The sequence below is a fragment of the Canis lupus genome, chromosome 33 (genome assembly GCF_048164855.1).
Source record: "Canis lupus baileyi chromosome 33, mCanLup2.hap1, whole genome shotgun sequence".
NCBI lineage: Eukaryota > Metazoa > Chordata > Mammalia > Carnivora > Canidae > Canis > Canis lupus.
The window spans coordinates 34,268,429-34,292,456 of NC_132870.1; the positions used below are offsets into that span (position 1 = coordinate 34,268,429).

General features: G+C 37.6%; 1 protein-coding gene across 5 annotated transcripts in view; it reads left to right on the top strand.

Moving 5' to 3' along the window:
- UGT8 (UDP glycosyltransferase 8) overlaps positions 1–24,028 on the top strand; it is a 104,803-nt gene that overhangs the window by 26,202 nt on the left and 54,573 nt on the right. For all 5 annotated transcript variants that reach the window (XR_012023257.1, XR_012023256.1, XR_012023258.1 and 2 more), the window contains exon 2: positions 4,151–4,974. Coding sequence is in view for 1 of the 5 variants with exons in the window: in XM_072810223.1 (XP_072666324.1) it covers positions 4,153–4,974 (822 nt within the window). In the remaining 4 variants the exon portion in view is untranslated. The remainder of the gene's footprint in view (positions 1–4,150; positions 4,975–24,028) is intronic.

Consider the following 24,028-nt stretch of genomic DNA (forward strand, 5'->3'; position numbering starts at 1 on the left):
AGGATCAAGTCCCACATCAGGCTCCCTGCATGGAGTCTGCTTCTCCCTCTGCCTGTGTCTCTGCCTCTTTTTCTCTCTGTGTCTGTCATGAATAAATAAATAAAATCTTTAAAAAAATAAAAATAAAAACAATACTTATTATTTTTATTAAGAGAAGAGTAACATATGTCCATTATAGAAAATGTTAAATTAAAAATTACTCTTGTAATTTACACTATTATATGCATATCGTAAGTAATATGCATATCACCTAAAATGCATTTAAGTTTCTTTCCTGTCTTTTAATGTTTTGATAGTTCATTTTCTTTTTAGCACTGAGTAATATTCCACTCCAGTTTATTTATCCATTTACCTGCTGGAGGATATGTTGATTGCTTCCAAGTTTTGGCAATTATGAATGAAGCTGCTATGCACATCCGTGTACAGGTCTTTGTGTGCACATACATTTTCAACTCTTGGGTAAATACCAAGGAGCACAATTGCTGGATCATATGTTAGTTTTGTAAAAAACCACCACCTGCCTTCTAATGTGGCTGTACCATTTTACATTCCCCCTGAGAGTTCCTGTTGCTCTGTATTCTTTTTTTTTTAATTTTATTTATGATAGTCACAGAGAGAGAGAGAGAGAGGCAGAGACACAAGTAGAGGGAGAAGCAGGCTCCATGCACCAGGAGCCCGATGTGGGATTCGATCCCGGGTCTCCAGGATCGCGCCCTGGGCCAAAGGCAGGCGCCAAACCACTGCGCCACCCAGGGATCCCTGTTGCTCTGTATTCTCTCCAGCATTTGGCATTATCAGTGTTTTGGATCTTGGCCATTCTGACAGGTGTGTAGTGGTATCTCATGGTTTTAATTTTGCATTTCCCTGATGACTTATGATGTGGAGCATCTTCCTATATGCTCCTTTGCCATCCGTATGTTTTCTTTATGAGTTACCTATTAAGGTCTTCAGCCCTATTTAAAATTATGTTGGTTACTTTCTTATTGTTGAATTTTAAGAGTTCTTTGTGTATTTTGGACAACAGTCCTTTATCAGATGTGTCTTTTACAAATGTTTTCTCCCAGTCTGTGGCTTGTCTTCTCATTCTCTTGACATTATCTTTAGAACAGAAATTTTTAATATTAATTAACTTCAGCTTATCAGTAGACACACTCTGATAAGTCTGGACTAGCAAGAATCTTACTATTTTGTTTTGTTTTGTTTTGTTTGTTTGTTTTTAAGAATCTTACTATTTGTTGGTAGTTGTATTAGTCATTCTGTTATCCACTGCAGTGATGTTTATGAGATTAAAGTACTGTTATAGTCCTTCATACTTAGTCTTGTATTTGAACAGCAGAATGACACACTTGCACAAATGATGCTTCTTTGTTGGTAATCAGTATTTTTTCATGAAGACCTAATAGACATTGTTTTTATAAGATATTTTGTCACAAATATTTGTATTTTTGCATACTTTCAGAATCTATATAGACAGAATATATGCACTTTTCTAACTTTATATTAGTACTGTAGCCACTAGTACTAAATTAATTTAGCCACATGTTAAAATTTAAAATTCAGTTTCCCAATCACAGTAACTACACTTCAGCTGCCCAGTATTGGATAGGAGGGATATAGAACATTTTCATATTCACAGAAAGCTCTATTGAACAATACTGTTCTTGAACACAGGCAGTTGTGCATTTAAAGATTTTTTTCTGTGATTTCTTTTTACTTTATAGTAATTACTGAAATAAAATATTAAAATCAAAAAGCAAGAATAGAATAAGAAGCTCAGTGAAAGGGTTGGTTTCCCTACTATTATTTTTTATTTTGTATCTTCTTTATGGTAGATAAAGCAGTGGTTTTAACTGCTACTGAATAAACTGTGTGTTTGCTGCTCAGCTAAATGCAAAAGACAATGGACAGAGCAGTTCCTATGATTGGTCCCTCAGCTGTTAATGTCTTCTTGGACAAGCAAATAGTGACAGGTAGTATTAATAACAGCAGTGGACCCTAGCTGCTGCAATAACTGTGTTTGCATAAATTTCATCCCTAGAATTAGGAACATCTCTACTGAGAATCCCTAATTTTTAATTCCTTGGATTTGGAGGCTGCACCACAGAGAGACAGTACAGTAGAATAAGGCCAGGGAAGTTTCCTCCAAGATTGGCTATTTAGGGATGCCTGGGTGGCTTGGTAGGTTAAGTGTCTGCCAACTGCTTGGGTCATGATCCCAGGGTCCGGGGGATCAAGCCCCATGTCAAGCTTCCTGCTCAGTGGGGAGCCTGCTGTCCCTCTCCCTCTGCTGTTCCCGCTATGTGTGTTCTCTGGTGCGTTCTCTCTCTCTCTCTCTCTCTTTCTCTCTCTTAAATAAATAAATAAATCTTAAAAAATTTTTTTACAAAAGATTGTCTATTCATTGACCATTTAACTATAAAATAAACTTACTTCATTGTTATAGAAATAATGTTTTCTCCAAATTTATTTTTTTAAAGCCCTTATTTAATTCAAGCAACATTTAACACAGGCTTTTATGTGCTTATAACGTGCATTACTTCTGTTTACTCTTAATGGTATAGGGTCAACATCTAGAAATAGCTTGAAAATTTCATTGGAGAGGGAAAAGGCACCTGGAGATAGATTTTTCATAGTTTAATCTTGATATTGGAAGAATCCATCATTTGCCTGCTATTGACTTTCTTTTTTGTTTTTCTTAGGTTACTTAGGTGTTTGAATGTTGAGAAGGTATAGTTGCTAAAACTGCATTTAGTTGGTGGGAGTTTGTGAGAGTAGGCTGGTTAATATATGATAATGAGTAAAAATAGATATTGATTTGGTAATGTGCATATAAATCTATTTTAAGTTGTTCCTCCAGGTAAAAAGATCCAGCTTGCATGGTTAACTACTGTTTAGATCTTTTTTCTATTTGGAGGCTAACTTAGAGTCTAAGTAAAAATTATACTGGGTAGGGTAGGAGGAGTTTGCACACTATGTAGCCCCCAGAGGTAGGACACTTAATTCTAAAAAATAACAGAGGACAACTCTAACTATTGTACATAATCTACTACCATGAAAGGTAGGAGAAGTGATAGGTGTCATGTGTACAGCCATCCTCTAATTTGCTATTTGCACCTGAGTTACAGATACAACACAAGGAAGTGTGGTCTGGGATATATTCGTTCATCATCAGTTCTTCCATAAGCATTTACAAAGATCCCGTTAATTCTCTTGGATTTTTCTATTAAAAGTTTCTTTCAGTGCCCTGAGATGAATTGGTGAATTGATAGAGATTGCATAAATAGAGACTGCCAGGACACATCAGGGTATTTAGGTAAAGGGGAAATGCACAATAAAGTAATTTTTCCTGTAGAAAAATGTCTTTTCTATAGAACTGTTAACTTAAAAGGATTATTTTTTAAAACATAATCTTTCTTTGATATGCTTTGGTGATAACTGGGAATGTAACTGCTGTGATCAAATGATTTAAAAAGAGACATACATGCTGATGGCACCCAGAAATAAAAAATCTTGGCTCTTCTTCCTGAAATTAGCATTGATGTTTAATTAAAAGATAAACAGATGTTCCATAGATACCTTACAGCGATTATTCAAAGAAGAAAGATCTGCAGACATTCAATCTTAGAAAAGTTTTATTTCAGATTTTCATAAATCTAGTTCTCTAAAAGAAATCTAGTTCTCTATTAATGATGCAGTCATGTGCTCTGAAATGGATACGTTTTAAGTATATTTCAGTTTCTGTCAGCTTTGTGGTCAGCTCTATACCTTAAAAAAATTGTCTTTCAAAAATAGAGATGTAATTAAACCAGTATCAGGATACTTTTATTTTTTTATTATTATTATTTTTTAATTTTTATTTATTTATGATAGTCACAGAGAGAGAGAGGCAGAGACACAGGCAGAGGGAGAAACAGGCTCCATGCACCGGGAGCCCGACATGGGATTCGATCCCGGGTCTCCAGGATCGCGCCCTGGGCCAAAGGCAGGCGCCAAACCGCTGCGCCACCCAGGGATCCCTCAGGATACTTTTAAACAGTGATACTTAGACAGAGTAGTGGATCACGAGAGATACTACGAAAAAAATTCTGTGGTTGTTTTGCAGGGTAAGGATTGTACTTTGTTTTAAGTGGTTTTCCGGTTGTCATTTCAGCTATGAAGTCTTACACTCCGTATTTCATGCTCCTGTGGAGTGCTGTTGGGATAGCGAAGGCCGCCAAAATCATCATCGTGCCGCCAATTATGTTTGAGAGCCATATGTACATTTTCAAGACACTAGCCTCAGCCTTGCATGAGAGAGGCCACCGTACAGTGTTTCTTCTCTCCGAAGGCAGAGACATCGCGCCATCTAATCATTACAGCCTCCAGCGATACCCAGGAATTTTTAACAGTACCACCTCCGATGCTTTCCTGCAGTCCAAAATGCGGAATATTTTCTCTGGGAGATTAACAGCAATCGAACTGTTTGACATACTAGATCACTATACCAAGAACTGTGATATGATGGTTGGCAACCGTGCCCTGATTCAGGGTCTGAAGAAGGAAAAGTTTGACCTGCTGCTGGTGGACCCTAATGACATGTGTGGATTTGTGATAGCTCATCTTTTAGGAGTTAAATATGCTGTATTTTCAACTGGCCTTTGGTATCCTGCGGAAGTGGGTGCTCCTGCCCCATTAGCTTACGTCCCAGAGTTTAACTCACTCCTCACAGACCACATGAACTTGCTGCAGAGGATGAAAAATACCGGCGTTTACCTCATTTCCAGATTAGGGGTCAGCTTTCTGGTTCTTCCCAAATATGAAAGGATAATGCAGAAGTACAACCTGCTGCCAGAGAAGTCCATGTACGACTTGGTCCATGGGTCCAGTCTGTGGATGCTGTGTACAGATGTAGCGCTGGAGTTTCCAAGACCCACTCTGCCTAATGTTGTGTATGTAGGAGGAATCCTAACCAAACCAGCCGGCCCACTACCAGAAGTAAGGTTTGCTGAACTCCTTGGTAATCTTTTCTAAATATAAAGGTCAATTTGTCAGTTTTGATTTTTGGAAGAGATAGGATTGGTTATCATTGGCTAGCAAATGCTACTCGAAAAAGTAGTTAAGACAGTAGAGCCGACTAAGGTCCCTTCCCTTGAGGATGCACCATTTCCCTGGAGCATGTTCCTTTGATGGAGCCTCTCTCCAATGCTGAGAGGCCATTTTGCCACATGGCCAATAGACTGGCTGGGAAATAGACTTTTGATTAATAACTGTAGTATGTGAGGAGAATGTAGTTATGTAGCTCTAATGAGCATAAGTGGTTTTTCTTTTAATTAACCACAGAATTTGCTCTTTTCTCTCCCATATAGCACAATGACCGGTTTCCACATCTAGATTAGGTTCACTGAAGTCAAATAAACAGAAACCATGGGAATAGAGGGTCTTCTTGTAGCAATCATAACCACTAAACAGCTTATGTCCAACAATGAAAATAAAGTAGTAATTTCTATCAAACTAAGGAGCTGACTAATTTTTAGTAAATAACTGTTTTAAAGCAATCCTGCCCCATTGCGATTTCATTTCAAAGATGGAATTGATTGTACTTTAACAAAACCCTGTCTTCTATCTAAGTCAAACGTAAGTCCTTTTTTTCTGGTTGAGCTGTCAGCGAATCCCTTTTGTCTCTTCTCCATCCCAGTTTGTTTTGTATTATTATGTCAAACTCGTAGGGGTCATACCTGCGGATCTCTTGTCGTTGGGGTTTCTTACCTCAGGCTGGCTCTCTGGATTTAATCTCAACATCTGATGGCATTTACCAGGAAGCAACAAGTTTGTTCTATAATTTTGCTCGTTACTGAAACTATTTCTACTCTTGAAAATCTGAAAATAGCCACTTACAACAACTCTACTAAATCTCTGGTCACTACATATCAAAACATTTTTAGAGCCTGACGAAGAGCAAATCTGTATTTTTTCATACAGGCATTGGATAAGGACAGTCACTGGGCAGAATTTTCTGGTGGAGAAATAATGTGATGGCAATATACAGCCTGTAGACTTTTTCTAATCCTTTATTTTTTTTCTAAAGACTTTATTTATTCATGAGAGATACAGAGAGAGGCAGAGACACAGGCAGAGGGAGAAGCAGACTCCGTGCCGGGAGCCTGATGTGGGACTCAATCCTGGGACCCCAGGATCACACCCTGAGCCAAAGGCAGATGCCCAACCACTGAGCCACACAGGCATCCCTTATTCTAATCCTTTAGAAGTGCATTTAATAAGTAATACTTTGATATATTTCATGTAACATGAAAAAAATAGAGCTTGCCAGATTTCAGGCCTGTACCACCTAGTAGTTCAAACCGATGCTGCCAGTGGAGGCCTTTGAGGGCACAGCTGTTCTCTCTGACATCAACTGTAGAGGATAGGAATTAATTTCAACTTTCCTCAGCCATTCATGAATTTAACCAAGCCCATTTCAAATCTTTAAATATTCTCTGCCAGGGTCACCACGTGATGTATTAACTACCCTTGAAGGGAGCTAAAATCAGATTTAGAAGTAGCTTCTAAAAGACTTGGTGAGATAGTCTGTCTTCTCTGAGTCATTCATAATGTTACACAGATGAGGGTTACCTCCAGGTCTTCATTTTTTCCTGACCAGAGAGGACTGCACTTTCTGGTTTCTGTTTGGGGGCTGTATCCCTCTTTTGGTCACATGATTGAAGGAGGGATGGATGATGAAAAGGATTGTTCTAAAGAATCTTTAGTCCCTGTACATTTGTCTTGAATTGCAGCAACTTGAACTATATAGCACAAGTACAGAATTCTATATTTTTTAAAGATTTTATTTATTTATTCATGAAAAACACACAGAGAGAGGCAGAGACATAGACAGAGGGAGAAGTAGGCTCCCCGCAGGGAGCACGATGCAGGACTCGATCCCAGGATCCCAGGATCCCAGGATCACGATCTGAGCCAAAGGCAGACGCTTAAACCACTGAGCCACCCAGGTGCCCCAGAATAATATTTTATGGGTTTTATTTTTCTATCCTTTAGCCTTCATTAAGATACATAGCACATGAGAATATTTCTTTTTTCCCTATAACCCAGGCTTATCTTTTCTTCCATGGGTCCTTTTGCCCATTAGTTTCACTATTTTATTTTACTTTTAAACCATCTTTGGAGTGGTTTTGGAGACTTATATAAGGTTATTACTTAAAATGTTCTCCAACTTGCATAATTTCTAGTTTGATCCAAGCTTGACTGACTCTGTGAGCCTCTCTGTTCTTTTTTTCCTCTTTGGGCTTTTTTTTTTTTTTTTTTTTTACGATTTTATTTATTTATTCACAAGAGACACAGAGAGAGGCAGAGACACAGGCAGAGGGAGAAGCAGGCTCCATGCAGGGAGCCCAACATGGGACTTGATCCCAGGATTCCAGGATCATGCCCTGGGCCAAAGGCAGGCTCTAAACCACTGAGCCACGTAGGGATCCCCACTTTGAGCTTTTTGTTTACAGTGACTACTTTGGCTTTCCCACTCAGGTCACACACACACAGACACATAAAAATATAGCATATGCATGTGTTATATATGTAGACCTAGATGCGTCTGTTATTATCATTGGAAAGTATCTTAGGTCATAAGTGTGAAGGGCTGTTTTCATTTCAGTATGCCATTTGCAAAGTTTTTCGCTAGGGAGTATTTTGAAGGATGAGGTGTCTTACCCTTTCAGATATTTCTTACTCTGTTGAGGTTTTATATGCTTAGGAACACATGTGTTCCTACTGGGATTTCTCTAGTAGATTTGTCTGATACGATAACCTGTACCTCAGGGTTCTAAGAGTTAATAAGTTTCTCAAATGCCTTTATTATTTACAGGTCATGGTTGTGACACTAAAATAATAGACCCTAGCAAGTGACCATTTAGAACACATGATTCACTAATAACAGCTTAATTGTTAACTGCCTTGGTATCTTACACTGAGAATGGATTGGAAGGTTAGAACCAAGGGAATGGTTAGAAGCTTTCATAACATTTGAGCCCAGAGAAACTCTAGAGAGCATCTAGTTCAATTCCATTAATGTAGTTTACTTTTTCCCTCTCAAAATAGAGAAAATAGTCCATTCATTTGTCACATAGGAGATTCAGGGTTTTTGGATGTCTCCTCCAAGGCCATTAAGCTAGTTTGAGGCACAGCCAAGTGAAGTGTCAATTATTTTGCTGTGATTGGATATTTTGTCAAGAAGTCTAGTCTCTTGTTACTCATATTACTCATTTTCACATTTATAGTGTATACATTATATACATTAGAGTGTATTAATCTGTGCAGAGACAAATATTTCTCAGTTCTTTATTTGATATCTTAAAGATTACAAGGACAATATGAGAGTCAAATTTTATTTATTTATTTATTTAAAGATTTTATTTATTTATTAATGAGAGACACACAGAGAGAGAGAGAGGGGGAGAGACACAGGCAGAGGGAGAAGCAGGCTCCATGCAGGGAGCCCGACGTGGGACTCGATCTGGGGTCTCCAGGATCAGGCCTTGGGCTGAAGGCGGCGCTAAACCGCTGAGCCACCTGGGCTGCCCAAAAGTTAAATTTTAAATCATACATACTCTTTCTTATGCTTTAGAAATTTAATAATAGTAATTAGAATCCAAATGCTTTGATTACAAAGTATTGTATTGGCATAAAGTGAAGCAGTTGTGTGCCTTGATAATACAGTCATTTTAAAATGCCTATTAGCAATGTGCCTACTTTATCATATGCTATTTGCTACCTGACTGCCTAGAGTATGAGTCCTTAAAATGTGTCAGTGAAGAGGAGGAGGTCTGGGTTGGATCACATCTACTCTATCATTGCAGGGGGGTAGAGAACATGAATACACATTTCTTTAGAAAAGAACATTTGCCTCAGCCAGGAAGGAGATCTATACACAGATAGATCCCTATTTGACTAGGTCCTTTAACTATTATATGTGAATGAAATAGTATCTAAGAGAGAGTGATTGTAGCTTTTAGCAGTTTTAGTAGAGGGGAATAATAATGATTCCTAAAGATTAGTACATTTACTTAGGGAGTCTATTTTTAAAATGAACGTATTTCAGGTGGTAATTTTTAAGTGATTTTTCATTAACTGAAATGGCCAGACCATGTCAGGCAGCCGATCTCTCCCACTTTTCTGTTTCTACAGCCCCGAACTGTTTTTGTACTTAATAGATTGTACTTTAACTATTGGTTTTTCACATGGCTCTCTCCCTAACTAGAATGTGGATGCCTCAAAGGGTGGATCCCCTACTTACTCATCTTTGTACCCTGAGTATCTGGAAAATGGTAGGCATTCAATGAATGTTTAAGATTAAATGAACTGCATCAAATAGAAATAGTTGCAAAAAAAAATTGGTTTCAGCAATTACAACAATGTGAATATTCTAGCCATTATCTGCTTATTTCAAATTTATGCCCACCTACCATCCCAGCCGCTAAGCAACCAAACATTCCAGGCTAAGTTATTTTAATGAATTAGAATTGCTATATAATGTTATTGGTATTGACAAAAGATCATCATGTGTTACTCAGTTGGTGAACTAAATGGTCTCTACTGTGCTCCAAATATGCATACGACCAGGATTAGTGGTATAACCTATTAGTCAGTGGTATAAATCATTCTACCTATTGGTGTCTTGCAAGATGTTTTGAGGTGATGAGGTACTCATTTGGTATACCTCAAAGGTACTTTATTGCCAGGCTTGGAGTATAAAGGGCATCTTCATTTCACCAGCGGTAGAGACGTTTTTAATTTACGAAAACAATCCCCAGGAGAGATACAGATAAGAGATAAACAGAGGTAAGAAAGAGCATGAGACCAAGGGCGGGATCAGAAAATACTGTCATTTTGTTATTTGCCAGAACTTCCTCCTAGAGAAAGGTTTTAGGGAAAATGAGACACTGGGCAACAGATTCTTTAGATTAACCACTTGTGAGCAGATCAGGTTATGAGAAGCATAAAACTGAGAAGCAAGATAATGGCTTTCCATATTCAGTTTTCATTGATTTGCCTGAAAGCCATTACTTACTATTACATATGGAGATAGAAAGCGGACTTCCCCAATAGTGAATAAAGTATCTAGGCTGAGAAATGGGATTAAAGTATCTAGGCTGAGAAATGGGATTAGAGTCTCTGGGGTTCACAGACTTGCTCCAGGATTACAGCAGATGTGGAAAATTAAGGCCATTTTAATACTATGTAACATATACATTATATTATGAAATATACAGGTAGAGATTGGATTATAGCCTTCGTACCATATTGATTAATTTGTCCACTTTTAGATAAATGTCTTTTAATCAAGATATATATCCTTCATAGCAGGTTCCTTATTCTGAATACCATCACTTACAAGGAATTTTGTAAACTGTCTTCATCTATATAATACTACTGTGCTATTGGTAGCTATGTGGGGATCAGAAAATTGACAACTCTAATGCTTGGAAAAGATTTCACTCCAATTACTAATCCTGAGCTTTAAATATTTACTACAACCTGGTAGCTGGGCAGAAATGATAGATTCACTATGGGAACTCATTAATGTAAAATGTTGTTGCAGATATTTCTTGCAAAAGCTTTATAGGTCGATCATATATTTTGTTTTTATTTTGTAGTGAGAAACCAGATTACCTTGCTAAATGAATCTGTCCAGGAAGTGTATCAGGCATTGTTTGAACCATCAATAACTTACTGTTTACCTCACTGATGTGATAATTTTCTGAGCAGCCCTGTAGTTTTAAATAGCTTATCAGTTGCTTCTGTAAGCATCATGGGTTTACAAAGATTCCCTGATATGATAGGAGACCCAAATATAATTGACGTTACAGAGTCTGATACGATTTTTAAACACCTTCCTTCCTCTGCTAGTAACTGTTTAAGCTTTTGGATTCCCTACAGAATTGTTCATTTAGATATTAATTCAAACAGTGGCTATGTCAAGGGAAATGTATTTAACTGATCATCTTTGCAAAATACAATCTTAATTAAATTGCTGTTGGTACCAGTTTTTTTTTTTTTTTTTTTTGGTATAATATTCATTGCAAAAGCTCTCATTCTAAACCAAACAGTTCTGTTTTTGAAATTAAAATCTCTACTGTCAGTTGAGTTTGCCAGACTTACTCCTGAGTGCAGATTTTGATGAGAGGATGGAGTGAGCTGGAGCTTCTGAAGATTCAGTGTCACTGGGGACAAACTACCTAATTCATAGTTTTGTTTATGGAATTTTTTTATACCAACTTTCCAGGAGCTTGTGGCAGAAGTAGCAAAGTGGAAAAACATGGACTTTTTCAGCCAAATGGTGTTGACTTTTAATCTTGGCCTTAATAGGACTCTTGGATGAGGGAGTCGGCCTCATTAGAGTGAGGATGGCAATGCTTACCTCAGAGAGATTGATATGAGAGCCATGGCAATAGCTGCTGGTGGTAGCTATTGCTTTTTATTTTTTTTTTTTTTTTTTTTTTTTTTTTTTTTTTTTTTTTTTTTTTTTTTTAGCTATTGCTTTTTAAATTGTTTTAGTAACTCTTGGTATTTAATATGAGCTCTAATTACTGAATCACTATTTTGCTGTTTTCTACATGGCAAATAGAATGGTTTTAGGGGTGAAGAAGGTATGTGGAAGAAGTCACTATGGCTTCCCTCTACTTATTTTAGGGATTGGCATTTGGTTCTTCTACTTGGAGTTTTTTTTTTTTTTTTTTTTTTTTTTTTTTAAGATGTATTTATTTATTCATGAGAGGCACAGAGGCAGAGACATAGGCTGAGGGAGAAGCAGGCTCCCTGCTGGGAGCCCTATGGGGGACTCCATCCCAGGACCCCAGGATCACAATTTGAGCCAAAGGCAGACCTTCAACCACTGAGCCACCCACGCATCCCTATCTTGGGGCTGTTTATTTCTCTTTCCTTCATCCTCTTTCTCATCCTTTTCCCCACGTAAATAGAAAGAAAATGACAAATGAGGTATGTGGGCATTAGCCCATCTGAGTTGTAAGAGATTAGCAGAAGCAGACAGTTATTATTTCTCAAGGGTAAGAAAATTAAGGGAGAAACTTCTTAGTACTTGGGAATGCTGACCTCTTTAGGCTCAGTGATACAGTCTGTGTTTTTTCAGGCCTTTATATGGAGGAGCTGAGACTCTTCACCCGTTCTGCTGGCTCTACCCCTGTCTGTTTTTCTACTTCTGTGCTTTCCATTCCTAAAGGAGTTTAGGGCAAATAAATGACTTCCTGCCTTCTAGCTGGAGACTGTCCTCACATTCTCCTCTGCATTCAGACCCTGTAAACTACATTGTTAGGTTAGATAACCTAGAAACCTAAAAAAATAAAATAAAATAAGCTTAAGGTTTTCTTCCAAGATCCAGAATGCAGACTCAGCAACCAATCCAATCTTTATCCTGACTTCTTCCTTTATCTCTGTATCTAGTCCCAATTATAATTACTCTCCTCAGTATTGTTTAGATCACAATGCCGTGACATTCTTGCTAAAACATGGGTGGTAGGGCAAGTTCGTAGGTCTGGGATGGGCATACTAATTTGTGACAAGTTCCCAGGTGATGCTGATGCTGCTGGTCTGAGGACCAACCAAAACTTTGTAGACTAGCTGTGTGATCTATAAATTTTAATTATAGTATATAACATATTTTGCATGAGAATCAACTTTTTTCTGATCCTTATAGGTTTTCTCTTTTCTAGACAATTATTTTCATTATAAATTGTGTGTATGTGTGTATATTTCAATAACTAGAAAAGCCCTGGATTCCGTTGTATATTTGGAGAGCTTATTATCTTACATCTCTGCATTGTGAAATTAAGATGATGCTGTTCAATTATCTGCCATTACTTTAAGATACAGTCCTAAACAGAACATCTGTGTGTAGTTAGCCATGTTAATAATAGGTAAGGTTTTCAGAACTAATACCCTCAACTCTTTTCCCTATTTTCATTTGTATCCCCTATTTTTTACAACATTCTAAAAATAGTCTATCTCACGTTAGTATACAGTATTTGATCAAAACAGGCAATGATTTTATTTATTTATTTTTTTAAAGTAGACTCCACACCCATTGTAGAGCCCAATGCGAGGCTTGAACTCTCGACCCTGAGATCAAGACCTGAGCTGAGATCAAGGGTTGGAAGCTCAACAGACTGAGCCATCCAGGCACCCCGAGCAGGCTATGATTTTAAAGTCATATTATGTAAATTCATGTTTTCTAAAATTCTAAGAAGTTATATTGCCAAAATCTTACCTACAATCTTATATCCAAAATTTAGTACCAAGCAGAATGCCATATACTCTTTATAGCATTCTATAAATGTTCACTACCCATTGTTGATGTACTATAAATACAAAATATGAGAAGAGATTTATTTTTTAGTGTCCGGTCTTTGTGTCAGCTTGCGTACTCAAGAAATATTTTTATGCTCTGAAAACCACTTTATCGTTTTACTTTGAAGGCACCTCTCATAAATTTGCAAATCCTGAACATGCACTCAAGCAAAATACTGGTGCCTGTCTGATATGCCCAGAGTTGACCTGAGGCAGAGAGTTGCTTTGTAGTGGGTATTTTTGTAGCAAGGAAAATCAGGGTGAACAGCCAAAGAGCAATAGGCATTCAAGTAATGGAACAGTTTTTCAGGCACTTCTTAATCCAGAATGTGCTCTAATTCCATCTGAAATCACAGTGGTACAGAAAACTCCTCCCTGCATAGAGCCAATAGAAAATCATTTCACAAAGCACAGGGGAGAGGGCTTCAGGGTGCTAGCAATGCCTGCTCTCCCTCCAATGCCTATATTCAGCCATAGGAACTGGGCGCCAAAATAAAAATGACAGAGCTCTGCAGACCAGAACCCTGAGTATTTGTGAAAGAAGGTGTATTTTTTAAACCTTGGACACAAAGCAATGACAGCCCAAGCGACTCTCTGTATAGTCAGAAGCAATTGTGCTGCCAAGCTGGCACAGAATGGGCCAGAATGGGTTACATATACCTCCACCATTTTCTTTTGGACCTCTGTCAAGTTATATTTTTGTAAATCAGCATTTATTGCTATTACAGAGACCACTTTTAGTAGAAGATTCAAGAATTCTGATTCTATCAATATGAATATAATTAGTCTGTGAACAGAGCATGCATTACAGAAAGCGCTATAAGAGATAAAAGTGCTATGGGGTATGAGAGAGAAAGAAAATGGGGCACAGAGAAGCATGTCTTTTTTCCTAAAAAGGTTTACTTCAAAGAAGAGTCCCTATTAAAATGGCATTTACATACAATTAGATTATTTCATATGGTAGCTTTTTGACAGGGTAGCTTTTCAAGACAATTATGGTTTTCTGATGCAAGAGGGGAAACTTTATGCCATATTGAGGATATTATTTGTTTCCCCTTGATTTTCTTCTGCTTGTTTCCCCTAAATATATGATATAGTAAAAATAAACTTATCAAAGTAAGCTGACCTTATTTTATACTTCTTTGACTACAGCAACTATTTAATAAATGTCATTTGAATGCTTAGAGTACTTAATTAGAGCCAGAGAAAGTTCTTTTAATAGTTGAAAATATTTAGTTTGCATAGATCTTTAAGAAGAACACTAGGTTCTAAAAAACTGAAAACCTTTCAGAAGGAGTAATGGAGGAAGCAAAACTCTTTGAAAGCAGCAATCTCAGCTCTTTTTGTTTTTGTTTTTGTTTTGTTTTGTTTTGTTTTTTTGTTTTTTTTTTAGAGAAAGAGAGTGTGTATAAGAAGGAATAGGAGAGAGAGAGAATCTCAGGCAGACACCCTGCTGAACTCAGACCCTGACACGGAGGTCATTGTGGGGTTCAAATACACTACTCTGAGATCTTGACCTACCTGAGTGGAAATCAAGAGTCGGATGCTTAACCAAATGAGCCACCCAGGCTCATCTTTTATATCCTACCCATTAACGTACCTAGTGCCACCACACTCTGCATGTATAGGCCTTAATGTATATCTTTTGAATTAATGTAATTTCTAATTGTAAAAGCCTATGTATTTGCCCAATTTATTTTCCAAAAATAAGATAAAATTGTTTTTATCGGGGATCCCTGGGTGGCACAGTGGTTTGGCGCCTGCCTTTGGCCCAGGGCGCGATCCTGGAGACCCGGGATTGAATCCCACATCGGGCTCCCGGTGCATGGAGCCTGCTTCTCCCTCTGCCTATGTCTCTGCCTCTCTCTCTCACTGTGTGCCTATCATAAATAAATAAAATAAAATAAAATTGTTTTTATCCTATAGACTTGTCTTCAAGAACTCTGGGAAGTCATGATCTAAGAAGTGAAGAATATCCAGGAAAAAGTAGTACTTTAGAAGCTAAGAAATTAGTGTTTCAAAAAGGGAGAGTCTACCAGTTATCAGTACTGCTAAATTAGGTTTTCCATTTATTAGCTGGGGACCTAGACAGGTGGTCCTATGTCACTGGACAATTTTAGTTGTTTGCTGAGTAGATAAATAGTAACAAAACACTAAATTTAGACTCTCCCTTAACATCCTCTTCTACCTGCTGTGTCAGTCCATTGGTAAAATTGAAAGAGTTCTCACTAGGAACCGAGAGAGTATATATTTTATATTCAGGGTCTCCAGTGAGGTTCTTTTTTTTTTTTTTTTTTCCAGTGAGGTTCTTGAGAAGATCACTTTGTATTTCTGGGCCCCAGGACTTTATTATTAAATTGTGATCACGTCAGTGGGTGGGGATTAGATTCGTTTTTTAGTTTCTACCACTTTAGTGATGGTGTGATATAGAACATTTTGAGCACCATACATTAAAATACATAGGGGTGCCTGGGTGGCTCAGTGGTTGAGCATTTGCTTTTGGCTCAGGTCATGATCTCAGGGTCCTGGGATCAAGTCCTATGTTGGGCTCCCTGAGGGGAGCCTGCTTCTCCCTCTGCCTGTGTCTCTGCCTCTCTCTCTGTGTCTCTCATGAATAAATAAATAAAATCTTTTTTTAAAAAAATAAATACAGCTTATATTCTTAAATCATTTTGATTTCTGGTGCAGTTATGTTGACAGAACCAAAGTCAAGCAGCCCTTTTTGTGCAGGTGTGGTTTAAGTAATAGTTCATAGACATGGAAGCTCAGGGAGGATGGATGAAGATAGCTATAAAAAAGGGTTTTTAGGGGAGCCCTGGGTGGCTCAGTGGTTTAGCACCTGCCTTTGGCCCAGGGCGTGATCCTAGAGTCCTGGGATTGAGTCCCGCTTCGGGCTCTCTGCATGGAGCCTGCTTCTCCCTCTGCCTGTCTCTGCCTCTCTCTATCTCTGGGTCTCTCATGAATAAATTAATAAAATCTTAAAAAAAAAAGGATTTTTACAATTCATATGTAGTGAAACTTTTATTTTTTTTAGTAAGTCATAAGCAATAATTTGAAATAGTATTAAGTCATTTTTGACTTACAAAATTTATAATTAAAAATTCAAACCATAAGTTTTATTTTTCACAATACAGAAAATGCATTTTTTCAGGGAATATAGTTGAATTACCACTTTTATTGAACAATTTTTTTCTTGAACTGTAATCTTGAGAATTTTAAGACACATGAAGTCATACACAATTCCGTTTCTTCTCACTTAACAAATTCTTTCAGCTTTTTATGATAGATAATCTGTGAATAGATTTTGTAAAATGTGTTTCTTCTGAAAGGCAAAAATCGAAATTGTAGGAAAAATGCTTAAAGCCTTTGCAAATTGGGTTTCATTTTGGTAAAGTTCATACTTAGCTGAATATTATATAAAAGTAAAAAAAGGAGGGAATTCGCCCCTTGTGCTGCCAAAGCTTAGAGGCATAAAAACTTGGCTTAGTTACAAATACATAATACAATACAATACAATCATCTGAGGCGTTTAATACTAACCTGTTTTGTTTTTAAGATTTTTTTTTTTAAGATTTTATTTATTTATTCATGAGAGACACACAGAGAGAGAGGCAGAGACACAGACAGAGGAAAAGCAGGCTCCATGCAGGAAGCCTGATGTGGGATTCGATCCCAGGTCCCCAGGATCACGCCCTGAGCCGAAGGCAGGCACCGAACTGCTGAGCTACCCAGGGATCCCTGTTTGTTTTTTATTACTGTGCCTACCGAACAATGCATTTGTTGTTGTTATCAATTTTTTTTTAACTTAAGCAGTAATTTCACTTAAGCTTTAGGTAATTTGCTTCATAAATAAAACTTCAAATGAGATCTATTTATATGATCTTTACCATTTAAGGGTGAAAACTTATATTGACAATGTAATTTGGGTCACTTTTCTCTTATGAAGATAGAAAAATCTCCATCATTTTTAGCTATTGAGAAGAATTAGGTGGTATCAGGAAGAAAATGAGATAGTGAAGTTATTTATGTACTCGATGCACAACTTTTTGCTAGTGAATGCAGAGGAGTTCATTTTTTTCAAAAAGTATATGGGTTTTCTGTAATAATGTTTGAATGTAGATAGTTTAGTTTATCTCTCTAGACTTGTTTAGTAATAAAGTTAAAATTCTTTTTAAATTAAGATCATGTAATGGAGCTCCATATGTAATATGCTATAATGTGAGCTTGACCAGTGAGTGACTCAGGCTAGGCCTATTTTCTTTTAGTCCAAAGAGTTTTTCAACAGAGTTGACAAATACTACATAGCTATTAGCTTTATTAACATATTATGTATAATTGCTGTTTATATTGATCACTTTCCTTCTTCCTGCTGAATAGGGCCTCAAAAGTTTTGTGTCTAGTATTTGAGTACTTTTGTTTTTCTCTTTTAAAAAGTCAGTATTAGGCACTACTGGTTACTACCAGCTGAAGCCTCACACAGCTGTGTATTTAGCATTTAATCATGCTAAGAATTGCTAATTAGAACATCAAACTGGACAAAGCGTACCCAGTGGAGTTGATACAATACCATTTTTGTTTGAAAACCATAAATAAATAATCTTTGCACATTACTGGTTTCATTAATAAGCATTTGTGTCGAGTATGTAAAGCAGCCAATCTTGAACAAAATGTTTTAACCTGCTAGGAATAATTTAGCAATATCCTTTCATCAAAATCCATGATCTCTCTAAAATATGACCAGCCTTAGTAAAAACTGTCAAGTTTACATGCGGCCTTTCGATTTCTCTTTCTTTTCTTCACTTTCCTCATTCTCTTCCCTTTCCACAGCGGCTCCCAGTAGTCTGACTGCCCCCCACCCTCCAACACACAGAAACTTTCTACACCTCTCTTCCCCTCTGCTTTGTTTTACCCCTACTCTGAACCCTGGTGACAGGAACCCCTCTGTAGCAAGCCAGTGAACCTTACTGTGGCTCCCACTGCCTTATGTTTCAAAATCCTCATCTCCTTTTCTTGTACTAAAACCACTTTGTTTCTAAATATCAGATGCCATGAGCTGTAGCAAAGATCAGGTCTAAGAAATTTGTTTAGTGCTGTGTTAATGGCTGATAGCAATTTAACGTATTACCTTTCTAGGAGTAGTGAATATTTTATACTGAAATCTGAGGTCTAGTGACAGTAAGACATAAGTCAGAAGAGTCAATACCAGTAGTGTAATTAGTCTGGTTAGTAAAAGGCAGAGGCAAATGGGTCCAGAGGATGAGGAGCACACTCTGGGTATCCTTCATATCAGTTCTTATTGCTCACTTTATGGGTGGTGATACTTTTAAGGGTTCAGACTTTTTCTAGGGAGGACAAAATGCAGCATTTTAACTTTTCCCACTCTTAATCTCATAGTCATTGTGAGTTCAGGGGTAACAGGAATGTCACCAGGCCTGACGTGGTACTCATATGATGCATGCTTAACGTTCTTATAGACTGGACTTTGCCTTTTCTGTTTCGGAATTAAATAGGCCAGACAAGTAATAATACTACATTGAGAAGCTAAGGTGTGCAGAAAATTTAAATACGTTTTGAATGTTTAAATGGCACGGATTTTATTGAAAATGTTTCCTCATTGAAAAATATGCATTTTGGGAAATACTGAGGTAATGATCATCTGAAATTCAACAAACGCACACACTTAGTAAGTATTGTTGTTAGTAACCTTTGTAGACTACCTCTACTCCACTTACTCACCTGATCAAACCTGTGTTGCTGCAGCAGCACAAGTGTCCTGGGTTACAAGAGACTGGATAGTGAGTCCCATGTCTGCCCCTTCCATCGCTTTGTCATAGCTAGCTTAGCCCCTCTCATCATGAGGCTGATCCACAAGAATTCATCAGATGCAGTTTTCTTATTTGCAAAAGGAGAAGAAGATTTTTGTCTACATTAAAAATGTTGACTGAAGATCAGTTTAATATTTGTCAATATCTATAAATTAGAGTATTACATAAAAGTAAAGGGTTATTGAAGCATTATGTGAGGACTCTACATTATGAATTTTAAAAGATTGTATCATTACCTAAGATGAGCTGCATTTTTAAGAGAATGTTTAATAGAGATCTGAGTTTGGGTGCCGTTTCTTCTGCTAACTCCAATTACAAACAGGCTTTTTCTGGCAGTCTCATCTATTGGATGACAACCAAGAGCTAAAAAAGCAAGTCAAAAAGACATTTGAGAAGCCAAAATAAATGCCAAAATGTCCAGGAACTAATGTTGGTATATTTGACTCACAGTAGGTAACCTTTAGGTCTTCTCCACCCTGAGTTAATTCACTCTAATTATGTACCTGTGAAAAAGCTTGGTTATTTTATCCTTAAGCCCATTGAAGATTAAAACAGCAAATAAATTTTTGAGATAGGCATGCTGAAAACAGTGAAAAGTGACAATTTAATAACTTGAAAGAAAAAGAAGACCCTTCCAGAATAACCATAGGAATAATATAGCCTTGCCCTCTGGAACCACTTAGTGTCTGTCATAGACCCTAAGATGTTTCTCTGTTACAGGGACACAAAGTAGAATTGAGTTCATGTGTTAGGTATTCTTTGTGTAATCAAGGACAGAAATGCATAGTGACTTTTATAAGTACTCTCACCAACAATAGACCTTAAATATCATGTAAACCAAAGGACCCAGAATGATGACGTGCACAACAGGCACCAGATGTTTTATTTTGGTTCATCTAAATGTACTTAGGTTAAGGGATCCAGAAATACTTCATTCGGAATGGCCCAGTTTATTCATTTGCAAAATGAAGAGTTTGGGCTAAACTAACTTTTAGAATTACAGGCCAAAGTATGTAACCTCATAAATCCCTTCTGTCAGATTAATATTGTATGTTTCAAAACCAGCAGATTTCTTATAACAAATTTTCCAATAGCATACAAACAATTCGATTTAGAATGATATGTGGTGTTTGCTTTATTCACTTAAAAAACATCGAAAATTCTTTTATTATTATGATCTGACCATAAAATAAGACTTAGAAATTTTTAGGTCATTTATTCATTTATTTAACAAATATACATTGAGCACTTTCTTAAATCCAGAGACTGCATTAGCTCCTGGAAACACAGGATTTAACAAAACAATCTTCTGTCCTAAGGAACTTAAAACTGGTGTGAAAGACAGATCTTAAGCTTCTAATCACATTAAATGACATTTAGAAGTACTGTGAAATGACAGGTGCCTGAAAAGTTTGGCATTAGAACCTGGGGAAAATAGAACAGGATCCACTAAGAGCTTTTCCCCTGAGGGTCCACTGTAGTTTTTCTGGATCTGTGCTGTGGAAATGCTTCTTGGGTATGACCACGGCCTTACAGCAAAACCCTTTAGGACACCCAGAACTAAAGCTCCTTGAAAGGAAGAGTAAAAAACCCCAGACTAAATTTTGACAGTCACCTGTCTCTGCCCCCCTCCCACCCACCACTTTTTTCCTTTCTTTTGTTGTCATTTCCGTAATTTATGGATGGTCACCATGTATGAGGCAGCATGCATTCTCCGATTTTAAAACTCATCTCTTGGGGCACCTGGGTGGCTCAGTGGTTGAGCATCTGCCTCCGGCTCAGGGCATGATCCTGGGGTCCTGGGATCAAGTCCCACATCGGGCTCCCCACAGGGAGCCTGCTTCTCCCTCTACCTATATCTCTGCCTCCTTCTGTGTATCTCTCATGAATAAATAAATAAAATATTGAAAAAAAAATAAAACTCCTGTCTTTTGACAGGGAGCAAGAACCTCATTCTGCTACCACCGAAGCTAACATTTTAGATCATTCTGATTTTTGGTTCATCTAAATGTTCTCTACTTATTGGAAAGTATTCCTTCCCACAAGCTGCTTGTTTGAGTAATGAATTCTCTTTTTCATTTTGCAGTTTCACCAGATTTTATAGGTTGTCTGTCACCAGCACATCCATATTCTGGTTCAGCTGTCATTCTTAGGGGTCTCTTAAATAGCAGAGGGTTTTTCTAGCTTCTCCAACACTCACTGAAGATTTCTAGGTCTCGAACTTTTCAAATCTGATTGAGATCTCATCCGAGAACATTTCTTCATCCCTGTAAAATGCCCAGTCCTCTTCATACCTATATCTTTGATTGATTGATTCAGTCACTCACTTATTGAGCAGTATCTGTTGAGTGCCTACTATGAGCAGGTGCTGGGATTGCAGAATAAAACATCTGAGTCCCTAAAACTCCGAAGGATCTTATATGCAATCTGTTAAATTTTATAGCCTGCTGGGATTCTAGTGCCAATTACAGTGGAAATGAAAGATAGCAATCTCTCTGCCACCTTCTTTATCAGACTCTCATCACTCATTTCATCCATTCATCAGTTCTGTCACCAGGTATTTACGAGGGTTAGGTGTTCTAAATGTCATGGCCAAGTAGTCTATTAACACATGCCCTCCATTCAAGGAACTGGAAGAGCTGGCCATCCTGAACACTGATGTTGTGGGCATTCTGATGTCCCTGGCTCTTTTCTTTAACAAGGACTTTTGGGGCACCTGTGTGGCTCAGGGGTTGAGTGTCTGCCTTTGGCTCAGGTGGTGATTCCAGGATTCTGGGATTGAGTTCCATGTCAGGCTTCCTGCAGGGAGCCTGCTTCTCCTGCCTATGTCTCTGCTTCTCTGTGTGTTTGTCTCTCATTAATAAATAAATAAAATCTTTAAGAAAACAAAACAAACAAAAAACCCATGGACTTTCATATTCCCATTATGCCTAGACACACAGTTGAGGCCAAGAGTCTCAGAGTGAGATTTCGTGCTCAGAAAGAGGTGCCAGGAAAGGCAGCCTTGCTGGTCTGTAGGTAATTTGGAGTGAAGAATCTGCGCCCTATAATCTTTCCCATTTCTTTTCAATAAACCTATTCCTTGTTTATTGTTCCTTCACTTTTACTTTTGGAAGCCATCTTTGTTGGAACTGATCTGAGGAGGCCTCCTGGCACTGAAGTGAGCTCAGACTTCCACACAAGGCAAACCTGCATTTTAATTGTGATTGCCTCATGTCTAGTTATAGGTTATTGGGCAAGTTACTTAATTTCTCAGAACCTCAACTTCTTTATCCATGAAATAAGAAAAATAATTTCATTGTAAAAATATACGAGGTAAATTGTAAGTGCATGGCACACGTAGACTTAGTTTCCCTTGGTTGCCTAGTGTTGTCTCCCAGAAACGGTTGGTGAGAGGAAAAGTAGACATAGGTAAGCACTGGACTGGAATGGAGATAATGGTTGCTTTATTGGATACATAAAACACAAATTGTTGACTTTACTTTTGTGTGACCTTTTGTGCATTTTCTCTTTCACTATTATGATCTCATAGATTGATCATTTTCATGTAGTTATTAGAAAAGTTCCTAAGAATTTTTCTTAGAAGAGAAATATTCCTCAAGTTCCCACTTGTGTAATATTATTCAAGAATAAAGTTATAGGGGCATCTGGGTGGCATTTTCTCTTTCACTATTATGATCTCATAGATTGATCATTTTCATGTAGAGTTATTAGAAAAGTTCCTAAGAATTTTTCTTAGAAGAGAAATATTCCTCAAGTTCCCACTTGTGTAATATTATTCAAGAATAAAGTTATAGGGGCATCTGGGTGGTTCAGTCAGTTAAGCGTCTGCCTTTGACATAGGTTGTAATCTCAGGGTCCTGGGATTGAGCCCTGCATCTGGCTCTGTGCTCGGCGGAGAGCCTGCTTCTCCCTGGGCCCTCCTCCTGGCATGTTCTTGAGCTCTCTCTCATATAGATAGTAAAATCTTTTTAAAATAAGAATAAAGTTATAGTTGTTTCCTCCAGTTGATACTAGCTGCCATCCAAAATAAATAGAATATTTTTAAAAATCATGTTAAAGTAAAACAAATGTATGGGTCATGTATTACTAGATTTTTTAAAAAATAATCTCTAACCCCAACATGGGGCTCAAGCTCACAACCTGGAGACCAAGAGTCTAATACTCGACCAATTGAGCCAGCCAGGTGCTCCTGCGTTACTGGATTTTATTCGATTCAAAGACTTATCCTAGAAAATATCATGAAAGGATAGTCTCACCTTAAAAGTGAAACCTTGGTTTTTGTGACAAATTATTATTGTCAATCTTAGAGTAATTTATGTGGAGAAATTCTGCTATACTTTTCACGTTGCTATGTTCAAAAACATTCCAGGCAAAATCTAAATGTAATACCTAAAATTAATAGCCTCTCAAAAGGCTGAGGGTGAAGTTTGAACTAATAATTTGTAATGAATCTTTGTCCACCGATAATCAATTGCTGACAAAGAACCACACAAGGCCTACTGTTGTTAGAATCTCTATCTTCATAGATAATAATGTTATCTTAAAATACAGTGTCACTATTAATTTATTACTTCCTTTCCCTCCAACCATCTCAGAGATCTGTCCCTCTTTGCTCAATCTCACTTTGTTTTTATTTCCACAAAGTAATACTTGAATTGGGTTATGTTAGGGACTCCTGGGTGACTCAGCGGTTGAGCATCTGTCTTTGACTCAGGGTGTGATCCCGGGGTTCTAGGATCAAGGCCTGCATTGGATTCCCTGTGAGGAGCCTGCTTCTCCCTCTGCCCATGTCTCTGCTTCTCTCTCTGTCTCTCATGAATAAATAAATAAAATCTTTTTTTTTTTTTTTT